Source organism: Empidonax traillii, unplaced genomic scaffold, assembly GCF_003031625.1.
Source record: "Empidonax traillii isolate 1590-97213 ecotype Southwest subspecies unplaced genomic scaffold, ASM303162v1 scaffold355:size2308892, whole genome shotgun sequence".
Classification (NCBI taxonomy): Eukaryota; Metazoa; Chordata; class Aves; order Passeriformes; family Tyrannidae; genus Empidonax; species Empidonax traillii.
Genome location: NW_020955548.1, coordinates 478,537 through 494,829, shown reverse-complemented (window position 1 = coordinate 494,829; position 16,293 = coordinate 478,537). Strand labels below are relative to the sequence as shown.

The 16,293-nt window shown below is 34.3% G+C and overlaps 1 protein-coding gene across 1 annotated transcript in view; it reads right to left on the bottom strand.

Annotated features, from left to right (window-relative positions):
* Positions 1–2,530: 2,530 nt before the first annotated feature.
* DECR1 (2,4-dienoyl-CoA reductase 1) overlaps positions 2,531–16,293 on the bottom strand; it is a 15,314-nt gene continuing 1,551 nt past the window's right edge. The window contains exons 2-10 of the mRNA XM_027892494.1: positions 13,458–13,660; positions 12,475–12,532; positions 12,248–12,334; positions 9,672–9,819; positions 6,476–6,575; positions 5,137–5,209; positions 3,450–3,596; positions 3,072–3,134; positions 2,531–2,977 (exon numbers count right to left, since the gene is read on the bottom strand). Coding sequence (XP_027748295.1) covers positions 2,918–2,977; positions 3,072–3,134; positions 3,450–3,596; positions 5,137–5,209; positions 6,476–6,575; positions 9,672–9,819; positions 12,248–12,334; positions 12,475–12,532; positions 13,458–13,660 — 939 coding nt within the window. The 3' untranslated portion in view covers positions 2,531–2,917. The remainder of the gene's footprint in view (positions 2,978–3,071; positions 3,135–3,449; positions 3,597–5,136; positions 5,210–6,475; positions 6,576–9,671; positions 9,820–12,247; positions 12,335–12,474; positions 12,533–13,457; positions 13,661–16,293) is intronic.

Sequence of the window (16,293 nt, the reverse complement as noted above, 5' to 3'; positions counted from 1 at the left end):
TGGGCACTTCTTGGATTTTTGAGATCTTTAATGCCTTTTTCAGGACAGTCTCATTCTCACTAGCATTAAGAACAAATTCTTATGGGATTTTCACTTGCTATAAAGGCACTTGCTCTTCTCTTTTCCTGAGCTCAGATGTCATACGTTGCTCCTTTATTTATACATTAAATTGTATTAGGCAAAACAAAAACTTGAAATGTTTAAGAGATGTTTAAGAATTTATGTCATCATAGTAATGTTCTTTTCCTGTACCTACCAAGTCTTAACGAAAGAAATGCATCCCATTCTCCTGCTTAAGTCGATGACAAAATCAGAGTTTTTTCACTTAACTAAGTCTATATATTAGGAAATATTTTGTAAACTATCCAGTAACATATAACTCTTAAAACATTATATGCCAAATCTAAAACCAGCATCAACACATTGTATACATCTTGTAAAGACTGAATGTTCAGACACTAAAAGCAACTAACTTGTGCAGTTTGAAATGGATGTCAACAATACAGGCAACATAAAAGAAAGTCTATTCTTACTATAGATGCTCATTAAAGTTTAAAATGTCTTTTCTGGTTCCATCACTGAATAACATATGCTTTAAAAACATTTTGTTGTCACATTACAATTAATAATTCATTTAGCTATGAACAGTAAACAGGTAGAAAATGATACTTCAGAAGAAATACCCATTTCTGCAAATGAAAAATGTTCTGTTATTGAATAAATCCCCAGTATCTATTTACAAGACAAGCTTTAAGAGGCCTCCTTCAACATTTTGACCTTACCTGATAAAGCAAAACCTGCTATCCTTAAAGGGTATGTTGCAGTAACTCTGATGGTTAAGGGAGTGAAACTTCTCAGTGAAAGGTTCAATATGAACCTCTATATGAAAGTGAGTTTCTTCTAGATGCAAAGCTGGCCTTAATCTCTCTGATGAGTAAAACAACAAATGAAAAAGATGTTTTCCTTTTTAATTTTTAGATCAAAAAGCAGTATTAATTTTAAACTGCAAAAGCACTTGACATTCTTTAAGTACTTCTACATAGGAACCCACTGCCATTTGCTGCGGAAGAGAAACATCTCCAAAATGAGTTTGCTTTCTTCCAAGTTTGCTTTCTAAACAAAGGACACACCATGCACAGCCCAATTCCAGAGGATAACCTACTAAATACTGCAGAGAAAAATACTTGATGTTACCACAGCTCACAAACATATCTTTGAATTTTTTTTCTGAAACACTTGTCTTTCAAGTGTCAAAATCTTATATGCAACTGTGTCCCATACAAAGAGAAAATATATATAAAGCACGAGCAAAAACCAGTAGATATGGGCCTAACTTCTGAATTAAATCACTTTTTTGAGGAAAAGACAGGGATATTATGTCAGAATTCAATCTTGACAGTAGGTCTACCAAACACAAGATCCTACAGAAAAGTTTTGCATTATGCTCAATAGACACCTGAAGGCTGCAATGATAAACACATTTGCTTTGTTTTATTATCACTGCTAGATATGCTATTCAGTCCACCATGGGACCACCACTCATGGGAGAAAGCTGCCACATGGAAGCCTGCACTAGTGTAGTCCACACTTTAGGCAGAACACATACTACCTTGCTTCAAATTCGTAATAAGGCAATCAAATGACTTCAAAGTCAGACGTTGGTATGTGTAAGTATGTCCTAGATTGTGAGGAAAAAATACATGAGCACCGCCAGCACCTGGAGGAAGACATTCTTGAACTGCTTCTATGGTCTGGACCTTAAATCACCGTGTCAGTCTCAAAGCATACAAAGCTAAGTCCACACTTGTGTGCATTGACAGGCTGGAACTCTGGTTAAACACCAAAAACAAAGCAAGGAAGAGCATTGATTTCAGGCTGTTAAGGCCAGAGCCTGACAATTTCTTTGAAGAATTCCAACCACTGTCTGAAGCAGGAGGGAAAACAACTGGCAAGTCCCTAATTTGGAAAATGTAGTAATACTAAAAGAGGGACAGCAATTTTTTAATAAACTGCTTATTTGGGATGGACAAACTGACTAGATAAAGAGGTAATGTCATCTGAAAGTTTCTTTAGTACAAGCCTGTGAATGCAAATGAAACCTAGGGATTTTTTCCAAATCTCAACAAATGAGGTAGCAACACTTTCAGTCCCAATTTACCCATGTCCATTACCAGCCTTATCTACACCACTTTTTATGGAGAAACCCCACTAGTCACACACATATGTTAATAGCAAATGATTTTTAGTTTCTCATTTTCAAGAACACTGTTAATCATTACAAAGAATGAGCTCCTTAGAAAGGCATTTCATGTCCTTAAATGCCATTTTTAAAGTTCAGCATAAGCTAATTAACAGACTGAAAATGTCACAAAAGATGAGACCAAGACAGTCAGACATTTCAAGATTTTGTAAGGAACCACAAAAGTTACATCGCATCTCAGTGTATTTAGTCCTGATAATAACTTGAAACTTTACTCATAAGTTTAGGACTCTTTATTAAGTGTGAAGATTAGGACTTAATTTTTTGGGGTTTTCTTCAGATTAATAATCACATTCTGTTATGACAGTGCTGAAATGCTATTAAAATGACAATATTAAGAGACACTTGCACACATCTGAGGAAAAAATCCTCTGAAACATTAAAAAAAAAAAAAAGCTAACTGTAGACCACGGTTGTGGAAGACAATCCGAAAAACAGTAAAATTTCAGGCACCAACTGTTGTTTGCTACTGGCAACAGATTACATTTTAGATGGGAAAAATACACAAGCTATATTCAAAATACAACGATTTCAAAATATTTTATTAAAATTAGCATACAAAAGATTTTGAAGGCTATTTCTCAAATGGTTATTTATAAATATTATTGAAAAAGTAGTGGTTCATTTCCAATAATCTCCACCATATAGTTATGCACTTTAAGAGCCTTTTGTTTTTCTAATCATTGCTTCCATCATATCCCACTGCTCTTTGGTAACCTAATAAAAGAAAAAGAGCATTTTATTGGAATTCCATATAATAATTACACATCTGAATGTTTGAATGTAAAACAGCAAGAAAGGAAATTAATACCTTTTTCAAATCATTGAATTCTCCTGCCATAGAAACATATTCTCCACCATCCATTCTAATAACCTAGAAAAAACATAAACAGTGTATTTAGTAATAGTGGGTTTTCTGTAGTCTTCCCTTGTTATGAACTGTGAAAGTAATTTTTATTGATTTGGGTGAGAAAACCCCATGGTCAAAATAATGCAATTCACTCACTATTAAAAGTTCTGTTTAAGAGTACTAACTACCATGCACTACAATTAAAAGGTGAAAAATACTTGTAAAGGATTTCAAAGTAAGATGTTTTGCTTAATTTTTGAAACCAGTGCTTTAAATAATATCAGCAAAACTCACACCATCATTGAGTTAATTGCATAAATGAGATCAACCAAAACTCACTGCTCCATTAACCCAGCTTGCATAGTCACTGCAGAAATAGGCAGCAAGATTTGCAATTTCTTCTACAGTTCCCAGACGACCACAGGGAATCCTCTCAATCATCTTCTTCTCAAATGTGCCTGTTGGGTCAAGGCGGCTGAAAGCACCCTGAGAATTAAGAGAAACATAAGAAAAAAATTTATAACTACACCAGAAAATAAAATCCAAAGGAGATTTGACTCCACAGACACAATATGGAAGTTAACATTTGTAAGCCATCTACACCCTCTTTGTCAGTACCGTGAACAAGTAGGGAGTAGGAAAGAGAAAACAATTTATCCCTGTTGCACTGATATACTCAACCATCATCTATCTAGGAAACACATATGGGAATAATGATCTTAATTTCTCAAACACCCTTGGTAAACATTTGAAGAAATAAGCAAGGCTCAAAATTGCTGCAAGGACAGAGGAGAGGAATCAGGGGAGAAAAGAGAAGGAAAGTGGCCAGAACTGAATTATGTATGACAGAGTAAATAAAAGGGAAAAGAAAAAAAAAATCATTTAAACCACTTAACGATAAGAATCTATAAATGAAGAGATCTCACGATGAGATACAGTGGATGACAAACATTTATATGGATTCAAAAAGGAACAGGACAAGTAATGGAAGAATAAAATCTACCAAGATAACTGCAATATGAAGAGACACCAACTGTATCAAACTTCCCAGAATCCTAGAGGCTGATGACACAAGCAGAAATGTCATCACATGTTTTTCTTCTACTCTTGCCTAAAAATCTTCAATATACAAGACCTGGAGGACTTTTGATCTTATCTCTTTCAACATTCTTATAATCCTGCTGATTCTGCCACTTGTTTTTCTTTAGAGTCAAACAAGTTTTAACAAAGTTGTACAGCATATCTAAAACTGAGGAGAAAAGGAAAAAAAAAAAAGAAAAAGGTAAAAAGAAAAGCAACTCTGCACCCCTAACCCCAAAATAACAGTAAAACAAACTGTGAAACATTTTACAAGTAGTAGCAATACCATTATATTAGCTGTTACTGCTCATAATTGTAATAATTTGATTCAATGGGAAACGGATCCTCCTCTCTCCTCCTGCAGGACTGCTTTCTTTATTCTTCCTGTTCCAGCTGGTCTGGATTACTTCCTTCAAACCCTCCAGTCCTCCTTTCCACTCACATCAAAGGTTCTCGTTTCCTTGCCAACCTAGTTTTTCTAGTTTTGAGATTTTCAAAAAAACTAGTGAGATTCTGTTCTCATATACCTAAAAAAGATTCTGAGATTTTGGAATTCACATTTTGTCTAATAATTAATTAGGAGTTCAGGCAGAAACAGGCACTTTACTCCACCACATGTCCAAATTCACTTCACTTGACAAACTAAGTACGAAGAGTTGATAAGAATCAATGTTAAGTATTTTGATACACAAATTCTTTGAAACACTAAAAAAGGTTCAGTTTGTATCAGCTGTAGTACAAAGGGCAGTGGCAGGTTTCTGAAGCTCAAGAAATCCTAATTTACAAAAAAATCTGAGTGAGAAGCATGTTCAATATTCCAGCACAGTCTTGCCTACTAAGGAAGTCATAATTGAATTTAACAGCTATAGAAAAGGTTAGACTATGCTAAAGTTAAGTCTGTACTACAGAGCATATTCAAGGCTGTTTTTTACTTCATGCTATGTACCTTTGTTTTTATTGGACCTGGTTGAATCACATTGAATCTCATGCCATATTTACCCCATTCAGCCGCAAGAGACCTAAAAATTCATTAACAGAATGCATCAGTATTTTAAACACAATATTTTAACAAACCTATTCAGAAAAAAAACCAGAAGAATTTTCCTGAAACAAGCATTTCTACTTAAAGGCTTTTTTCTTGTCCTTAACAAAAACATTTCAGAGAGGGAAAAAAAAAATCACATTCACAAATAGGAATATTGATTTAATAGATGCATCATAGATAAAGCAGAATTAAGGAGCAAGTCTTTCTCCCCTGCAAACAGATGATTTCAGCATCTAAATTCCTTGACAAACAACTGTTAGGCCATCATCTTTCTCTGGCCATTTAGACTATCCCACAAGTATACTTTTCTAACATTTTCAACATATCTCTAACATTGCATGTTTTGAAATAACACTAAACAGAGGATACATTCTAAAATGAGACCACTAGAATGATTTTGCTTTATGACATTTTGTCTGCATAACAATTATTTTGGATAGATGGTTTACTATGGTGAAATTATTAGCTGGGTCATAAAGTCTCTGAAAAGTACACATTTCAGTTACAGCTCTATAGAACAGAAATCAAGACCATTATTCAGCCCTTTTTTTTTTTTTTTTTGGATAAAGCATTGTAGCAGTAAGTTTTCTAGCAGAAAGCTGCCAAACTGTTAAATTCCTTCTGCTGAAGTGCAGAGGAAGATCTATGTGCTACAGACTAGCCTGAAGTTAATAATGAGAGAAATTCTTTTGTTTGCTGAGTAATGTGAATACCTTACACAACACTGATGTCAATTAAGTATAACTGCAGACCTTAATTTAAAACAGTTACATGAAACAGATTTCTTGATGAAACTAAACAGAGGTGAAGCCACAGTATAGTGCACCCAAATGCAAGCACATCTGTTCCTGAGACAGAAGAACATGCAATGTACTATAGACCTTGAACAGTTCCCCTAATAACTGTCTTAAAGTGCTGGTTCACCTATGAGAACATGAGAGAACCTGACTATCAAAACTCTTTAAACTGAAACTTTGGAACTTGCCAAAAGTCGTAGTAGTCCTACTTGTCTGTATCTTTACCTCCTGATAGAAACTATCATAATAATAACAGTTAATACTGTTTTCTGTAAGAAGCTGTCAGCATGATAAGATATTGCTAAGGTAAGACTGGACCTTGAAAGGATCTTTTATGGTACAATGGAATAGGAGGATTATACCAACTAGCTCCATTTTTACACAACAATTACTCTACCTCAAGGATGTGAAAACCAGAACACATATTTTGCTATATTACTTACTTGCTCATTGCTTCTACACCAGCTTTGGCAGAGGCACTTGGCAACACAAATCCTGAACCACTCTCTGCATAAATTGTTGTAATAGCCAAGAATGCTGCTCCTAGAAGATGCAAACACGTTTTAGAAAAATCCCACACCAAAAAAAAAAAAAAAAAATCACAGAAGATCAAACTCTGAACTTAAGGTAAAAGTAACATCAGTGGTACAGAAGTTAGCAGCTCAAGTGTTAGGGATGCCATTTCACTCTGAGTTGCGAAAAGGCATTTTAGAAATATAGTCTAGGAAGCTTTGTTTTCAAAACTTTTTATTTCAGTTCCCTCTTTTGCAAGACTTTTAACAATTGTTTGAGGCAAGTGTAAATAGCTATTGATTAGGCTCCAAAGGTCTAAAGCCTCACACTTCTATTGATAATGAATTTAATGCACAAATCAGTTTGTATGGGGTGAAGGCCTAAGATATTACATTGTTTTTTCAGAACCTGCACTAATCTAGTTGTCAGTAACCACATATTTTGCCCTAATTTCATCAGTTCTTGGGGGGGGGAGGGGGAGGGAATCAGCATTAATGATTAAGTTTGGCATAATCTTTAAATGACACAGTTGAGGCCTTGAGTAAAAGTTTATGCAGAAAAAAAATAATTTTTAAGACATTTTGAGAAACTTTTTCTGCAGAGAGCCTATTATGAAGTTAACCTGCATAACGTTCTCCATTATCACAACAAACTCCGTTATAAAAAGACTACTTTCTTTTATATGCTGTATTTTGTAACAGATTTAGCAAAAAACATTCTGGAAAATAACAGAAACTGCAACTGTTCATTTAATATTTCTTTTATAGAATCCTGCAAATTCTGTCTGGTCAATGACTAGCATGAGCTTCCTGTAACCAGTAAGTGGAGGACAAGGGATGACAGTTCACTACTTATGCCACAGTAACTAAAATAACTGTTCTACTTTCTATATTTTAAAAGTAATTTAATTAGAATAGCTATCCAGGGGATATTTCTAAAACAATATACATCACTGATAGACTGTATGTGAAGTAGAGACTCAGGTGAAAAATTACAGCGTTACACAAACAAAACTAAAAAGAACCATAAACAAGCATTGATTGAAATGCCAGCAGATATCCAGAAACCCTGGGCCCTGCTTATAAAAATGTAATCTACATTGAGAGACTCTGAAAAGAAAAATCAACACAAGGAAAAAAAAAAACACAGAATAACTGTGAAGTTATTTAGAGATGATTGTTAATTATACATTTCACAGAATTAAACCATAGTTTTTTTAAAAGGTTAAGTAGAGGTAAGTGAATCTAATACAGAAGCAAGAATAACTGATAAATTTACAGCTCTGAAGTTTAAAGCACACTTCAGTTCATACATAACTTTTATTTGTAAAGCCTATATTCATAAAATGGACAATAACTGAGCAATTAACTTCTCCCACTTTGTACATATTAGTAACACATAAGCAGAATAAAAATTTCTTTTAAATATCAGCAAAAATTTGGGAGTCTAAAAGCAAAAAGTTGTATTATTTACTACATTAGATTTAATGTAGGTCATGCTGCAGGATGTGCCAATGTTTTAGAAACTGTCAGATTCATAGTATCCTTACAGACTGCTCTAAAACATTTGCATTAGTTAGCATCACCATCACATCAGAAACTAAGGTAGGTGCTCAAAATTTAAAAAGCAATCAAGTAAGAAAATAGAGAATGAGAGGACAAATAGGTACACTTGATTTACTTGCAAAAATATGTCTTAAAGAAAGCCTTAAATAAAAAGTCTTACTTACAGATGGAATCCCCTAGAAAGAAGGCATGCAAGTAATACCAAAAGAAATTCACATGTTTTATAAGCTTAGAAGCGAAAGGAAGAGAGATGACATGAAGGTGAATAACTTCTGAATTTGACCAAACATGAGGATGGAAGAAAGGAAAATAGTTTTCTGTTCAACAACAGCAAAGACAAAAGCATGTTTGAAGCCATATTTCACATTACTATACAGGGACACTGCATAAACCTGGAAGGCCATAAGGCAAAGTATTACACTGGTCTGCTATAGTTATATAGTAAGTCAGAACTGGGGATGGATTTTTAATGTGGGAATATCAACACTAGAATGATGGAATGATTTTTTCATGTGCTGCTAAAATATAGGAGGGACATACCTATACACTAACAGAACCTGTTACAGACCTACCAAAATAACATTAACTTTATATTGCTATAACTAAATAGTATAAACTCAGTGAGTACTTTTTGGAGAGAAGCTTTGAAGAAATTCAACTAATTCAGAGGTTAGAGAAATACAGTGCAAATGCAAAAGTATTACTGCAACACAATGGCTGTACCTAGAAAACAAGATTCAAAAGTGAGGGCACACAGAAAACTGTAATATAGCTACTGCTTTTAAACGAATTTGAGATTATGTAATTCTGATCAAAAAATAAACTCATTGCTTTTCAATTTGTAACTGGAAGATAATTTAAAATTGAAAGCAGTTCTTTGTATATAATCTATGCTATAACACAGAAGAGCATACATTATCTTTTCCTTAAAGACAATAATCTGGTAAAGCAAATCTTTGGCTAAATAGTATAAAAAAAGAACTGTCATATTTTTAAGTTAAAGCTATGATACTTGATTAAACTTCTAGGTAGTCTAGAACTAAGAATTACACCCAGGAAAATAAAACCTAACACTGGTTTAAATTTTGAAATTATTTCTCAAATTATCTCGAAGCTAATATTCTCTACTACTATTTGTCAAATAGCACAGTTGTAAATTATACTTATTTAAGTGTAGGAGGAAATTTCAAGGGGATATCCTGACTTGCTGTTCATTTAAATAAATACCCCATGTTCAGTTGCTCAATGAATCCATCACAGACTTAAAAGGAATAACGGCATTTGTTTTACACAAAGCCTTTTTTTTTTTTTTTTAGTTTTAAAAACATTTTACAACTTGAACTCTGTAATCCCATTTTTATATTCAACCTCATGGCCTCTGGATCCAATTGTAAGGCCTGATGCTACAATGAAATAATTGTTAGCCAGTGTAATACTTACAGCTTTCACTGAAAGTGAAGTGCCTTTCTAGGAATGTTAAAAACTGCACTTCTTTTCCAACTACTATAATAATGGTAAGGCAAGGTAAGTAAGTAATAACATGTCACAATGCTTAAGATACCTTTTTGGGCTTTAATGAGCTCCTTTCCGACTTCCAGAGTTACAAAAGCAGTACCATTAAGCACGATATCAGTTATTGTTCTCCATGCATTAGCAGAAAGTCGTTCAGAAGGTGAAATAAAGTTTCCAGCTGCATTGTTTATCACAACCTGAAAAAAGGGAAATTTGGAAGTTAACTTAAAAGAACTGCTCCTGAGACAAAAGCAAAGAATTTACAAGGAACTTCTTAGTGTATCCAGGTATGAAAGCAAAAATATCCTCATCAAATGAGGTACAGAGGTTAGGGAGAGAGAGAAAATAATCCAATCAGAAATTTTAAAATCTGCAGCACAGATATGTATCAGTAAGAGAAAATGAGCTGTATTTCCAAACTACTGTCATTACTAGTTTAGTACTGAGGAACAGTAAATGTAGAGGGTGACTTAAATCTCTGTTTTCCACAGTATCTCAAGCACATCCTAACAGAAAAGTTTGTCCCCACCAAGTTCCAACATCACATATGTTGGAACAATATTATGGATGCATGGGAATAAAAGCAAAAGAAGTTCAGGCAACTTGGTAACTAAAGTCTGGATTGGCTGACTGTTGCATAACAGGAAGTCAAATCAGTCATGACAAGGAGATTGTGATACAGTGTGCCACAAGCAACTGCTACAAAGCTTTCACTTAATAGAAGTACATCCCTCACTTCCTGCCTTTCTATAAACAATGATTAGGCTGAGGATACTTTCACTTTATCATCTGCTTAGCCCTTCAAGCCAGTAAAGAAGACAATGTTTCCTTAAGGGGACTAAGCGTCACATAAGCAGTTTTTAAACCAAAACCTATGTGGCAGATCCTGTATATTTAGTAATATAATATGCTGAAGCAATAAAATGGTCTATTGGTTAAGGAATGGCACCTTGATTCATGTAGGTTTGCATGCAAAACAAAGTCCTGAGGAACTTCCAGACTAAATCAAGACATTAGAATTTTCAGTAACAAAGCAGAGCACAGCACATATTACATAAATATAAAACTAATAATATACAACAGTCATAAATTATACATATAGATAGTAAATATAATTTAAAGGCCTCCCTGGAGTTATGAAGAAAAAAAAATCCAAACACCTCAAGATACTGAGGCGGTTATCTGAATCACTGAACAAATACAGCAAAGACATCATAATAAAACTACTGAACTAAGGACTGCACAATACAATCTTTGAGATATACAGGACTGAAAAAATAATCCATGGCAAAAAAATTATTGCTTTCTAATTGGGAGTAACAGTCTTAGAATGAAGAAAGCAAATCTACAAGGACTATCATACTGCCATTAACTTCTATTTTTAAGACCTCACCTCACATGTACAGTGGCAGGGAGTGATACCCAGGCTTGCAGTATTCATAAATTTACATCTCATGTCTGTCACTAAAAGAAAAACTGGATAAAAAGAACTGAACATTCAATTTACTCTGCAGTCTATCTTAAACACACAGATTATGTGAAATTAAACATAAAGTAAATGCTCATAAAGAACAAGTCATGGGAAGTATTTATTCAGAAAACTACTGGTGTACTAAAAATGTAATATATGGGAAGAAGTCTCCCCCCTCTCTGCACACACTTAAAATCTGGAGATCATAATGTGTTTTGGCCAAAAATGGCATTTAGCAGTAGTTAAAAAAATCCCAGAGTATCTTGTCTACAAATCAGGACAGTGAGCTGCCTTATTTCTGGCACTGTTATAGTAAACAGCTGCAAGAAATAGCTTCTCCACTTCTTAATACATTTAGAATTCAGTAGTTTCTCTACCACATCTATAAGAAGCTCTTGGTGAGTGCAAATTGTCTACAGAACACATAACAACAATTCTAAATCTACAGTAAACAGTTTTAAATCTATCCTTTACAACAATGTTGACAGCCTCATCATACTTCCTATCAGCTAGTAGGATCAAAGTTGCTATCTCACAATCAAACCAAAATTTGGTGCCTATCATCCTCTGGACTCCACCAGACCACTCTTCTCAGAGTCTGATGTAAAGAGCCCTGTGTTTTGTGCCAAACTATTAAAAAACAGATGCTTAGCTTGGCTGAAGACTTTTTTCTTGATTTTATGAGAAATTAGTCTTCAAGTTTGAACTTCCTTTGTGTATATTAATAAGCCTAAGCAAGGATCAAAGATGATGTTTATGGAAACTTCCATTTCTAATTTGTGAGACATTCTGTTAATAAGCAACAGGTGCAATTCAGTAAACACAGATAAGTCTACTTTTCAGGAAGGTTTAATATTCTGTTCACTTAATTAATGGAAAGAATCCCATCAGAATTGTCCTACTGTTTAAAAGAAAATGTTAGTCCTCAGTAAAGACAACAATGTTTTGTCTACCTGCTCTCTAAGTATTTTAAGAACCATAGGAATAGAGTAACCAGTCTGACTATGAATCTTTGCTTTACCTTGAAGTACTGTCACTGTTCAGTCTAGTGTCTCTTTAGATTCCACTAACTTTCTAGCATAGTTGTTTTCTTCATACCTACTGTGCAGAGTATTTTCAGTAATGAAGTTCTTTCCTTTCTCTAGAACACTTACATCAGGATGTCCTGCCACTTGGATTGCTTCAGCAACAGCATTCTTAACTGAAACTGGATCTCTCACATCACACTGGATGGCATGAACCTGCATAATAATGGAAAGACAGTTGTTAGTCTTGAAAACTATGTCACTCATAAGCTAAACAAGTCCACAGAAGCAGATAAATGCAAAAAAATTCTATGAAGTATAATAAGTAACATACTCACAATGCCTTAAAAATTTACCTTATTCCCTGTTTTAGAAGAAATTTCTTCTGCTGTTCCTTTCAAAACATCAAGCTTCCTAGAAAGTAGACAACATCCCTTATTTCAGTTAAATGCAATTACCACTCAGATTAATAAACTCTCATTAATTTTCTGAGCAAGTATGAGCTATTACTTAAAAAAAAGTGTTTGTGCAACATGCACATTGATGATTTTTACAAAAACTGAGCTTTAAGATTAAGACTGTTTAGACAATAACTTTCTGAAGGAAAACTTTAAGTAATTTCTTGTTAGTGCTACTTCAAAGCAACTCAGAAGTGACTACAGTAGGAGACTATCTGAAGCTAATTGCATGTCACAAGCTAGAAAAAGGATTTTATTTCAGAATGCACAATCATCATGCATAACTTAGCACTTTACTAGCATTAGCATTAATAAGAGATGCATATTGAGTTTAAAACTAATTAAACCACTGTTTGGATGAATGTCACAATGCTTCTGTTTATTTTGATTAAAAATGAGATTTTTTTTTTTTTTTGGTTTTACTGCAGTACTACTTAAAAGAGCTATAAAGAGACCATCAAGGGAAAACCAGGGTTCTTATTAAAGTCAGAAGAGGAATCGTTTTAACTCTTTATTGTGATTCAAATATGTATCAAGAACACCTGTAGTAATATATTAAAAATGTTTGATAATGCCCACTGCAATTTTTTGTTCCCCTTAAGGCTTTAGCTGAATTTATGACTAATATTCAGGGTTGACTATTTTGCTCCCACATTTCATGGAGAAGTATTTGGTTTATTTATTCCTACTGTTTTTTACGCAAATAGACATCTGTAGATGGATCTGCAAGTTTCTAGAATCTAGAATATGACACTATAATTTGAAAGCGCACTGAAGTGGAACAAATACAATAATTTTTTTCCAGTTTATGAAGAAAAAAACAGATCTATTCAGTATTTGGTACTAAATGAAAGCTCTAAAACATCTTCATTAATATTTACCGGCTTGCTATAACACACTTGGCACCTAAACTGGACAAAGCTGTTGTCATCCCTTTGCCAATCCCAGTACCTCCACCAGTTATAAAGGCCACTTTTCCTTGGAAGGTATTTGGTGGCAACATCACTTTTTGAAGAGGTGAAAAGAATGCAGCTTGTGGTGCACTGTTGTCTTGATGCAGCACATTTGGCCCACGGCTGAAAAACTGAAAGAAATTAAGAGAAAAGTCAGTTTTGTCTCCTTTCTCTATACAGGACTGCTATGCAAGATCACATTTTCTTGTGCCAGTGGAAGTAACAACCATAACTGCCTTAATAATAAACTGAATGTATGAATGACCAGACTGTTTTATAGCAACACACACAGACCTTCACTTTGATGCTAATACTAGACTAGGAAAGCACTTGAGCTATTTTTAGATATTCCACTGCAACTAGAGTACTGAAAAAATATTTTAACCAAGATTCTTGCTATTTTGTGCATTTTTGTATCTATAGCTTTTACTAAAACATGTGGAAAACAACTACCAACCAATTACTGATTCCCAGTAGGATTTGGGCTTCAGATTCATATCTGCACTGAATTTTATGTATAAACAAATCCACGTGATTTTGAGCCTACATCTCTATATATTTAAAAATTCAAAAGCTTTTGATCCTTTACTATTGCAGACAACAAAATCGTCTTCTTTACTGGAGAATGGGACAGAATCAAACTCCACAAGACTTGTCCCAGTTGGTACCGGAGCTGCTAATCAAACCAATGCTTGGTTTGACTGGTCATCTCCCAGACAAAACTGAGCGAGGTTAGGTTACAGCATCGAGCTCTGTCCCAGCAGAAAGACCATTTACAGTAAATTAGCCTCTCAAGAATTGGTCCCTGCAAAAAGACACATTTGGAATGTGTTTAAAAACACACATGAAAGCAGAAGAAAATTCAGTATTACACCTAGCAAACTATACCAGTAAGAAAACATCCCACTAATGCATTGAGAAATCTGAGATGTCACCAAGAAAGTCAACAAAAACAGCTAAGAGGACATTTCTAGCATCCCAAAGCACAAAATTAATTCAAGTCCTAATCTAATGACAGAAATAAATGCTTTGGGTCAGCAGCATTACAGTAGTAATTCAGAAATTCTCTTATTATTTAGAATACAAAAATTACCTTAACCTGAAGCTGCAAACACTTTCAAGTATAACAAAACTAGATTTGACTTTTTTACTTGCAAAAAATTAGAAGACTGTAAATTATATTTATTTTCTCTAATAATAACCTGTACTTGAGCCATAATGTGTTTATTTTAATACAAAAGAAATTCTAATACAATTTCAGGAAAGAAGACTGAATGGTTACTCTTGTATGATATTGCTAATAAAACATACAATTGTTCAATTCAATTCAGACTGACACGAAGAAGAAAGGTTGTTTTAAAATTGTAAAAATATTACAACTTATTATTCCATTTAGTAACATTTTCAACACTAAAATTAAGAAATAACATTTTTAGTGGTGGACAATTAATCCGTACATGCCAAAGCTACAATGCACCGGGGGTTTCATAGGACTTAAATATGGCCTGAGAAAGTATGCATGTGAATCTTTTTGTGAAGTAATACATCTGCATAAGTAATACGAGTGAAAACAGAGAGAATAATCAAGGAATTACAGTGACAATTGAATGGAGCCTAAAGCATGATGCTAATAACACCAAGGCTGCCGGTTCAATCCCAGCACAGGCCATTCACTTAACAGTAGGACTCGATGATGCATGTGGGTCCCTCCCAACTCAGAATATTCTGTGAAAAACTAAGATTGAAGAAGAGTTGTGGGTGCTATGTAGAACAAAATTCAGAAAGTAAAACTTGAACTAAAGCTAGAATTATCACAAAAGTAAAACAGTGCAGTAAGTCCTACAGCATTTGTATCAACTGTGTACTTAAAGGAATTCTTTCTGGGACTTGGGCTCTTCTTCTATGTGCAATAGGCCTGTCAAAAAAACTAAAAACCAAACAAACAAAAAAAGCAAACAAAAGGTAGTTCTGAGGACCACAAGTAGACCAAAAGGAAAACGTGAAGAACATTACATTTATCTGAAATAATCCAGTTCTTCAGATCAGATCCACTACTAACAAAATTGTAGAGTTTGTAAAATATGGATTTTTTTTTTTTAATTCTATTTAAAAAAATTGCATACTGTGACAGAGTACCACAATATTACTAAGCCTCCAGAAAAGGGAAGTATGAAGGTTCTCTCTTGGGACTTTCTTAGTTCCCTACTCATCCCTCTTCAGGAGAAAAGTTCCCCCTGGAGAACTTCAGCTGAAGGCAGAGACTGCAAAGCAAGACAGCACTTGGACTCCCTCTTCCTTCAGGATAGGGACATAACCCCTAGGCAGTACTGAGACTCCCTGATCAGGCGCTCTGCTAATGACAGACACACCCCACTGGTCTTGCTCACCACTGCAGAAATCATGCAAGCAGCTTTCCTTCTGCTCCAAGGAGGAAGATTAGGAAACAGGCCATACCAGGGGCTGGCAGAAGACTGCACCAAGACTAATAAAGTGCTGTAATCCAGCAGCCAGTGAAATTGGTATAATTCTATAATTCAGCAATCTTTTCATAAGACAGCTATTGTCTCATTACTAGCTTGCACAAGGGGCTTCTATGACAGGATGCACTCAATTTAATCATTCTACTATTTAAGGTCGAGTTTTTAAATTATGCCTCAAGTGTAAACAGAGATATAAAGAAGCCAGGAAACTGCTTCAACAAAACCAAACAAAACAAAACAAAACAAAAAAAAAAAAAAAAAAAAAAAAAAAAAAAAAAAAAAAA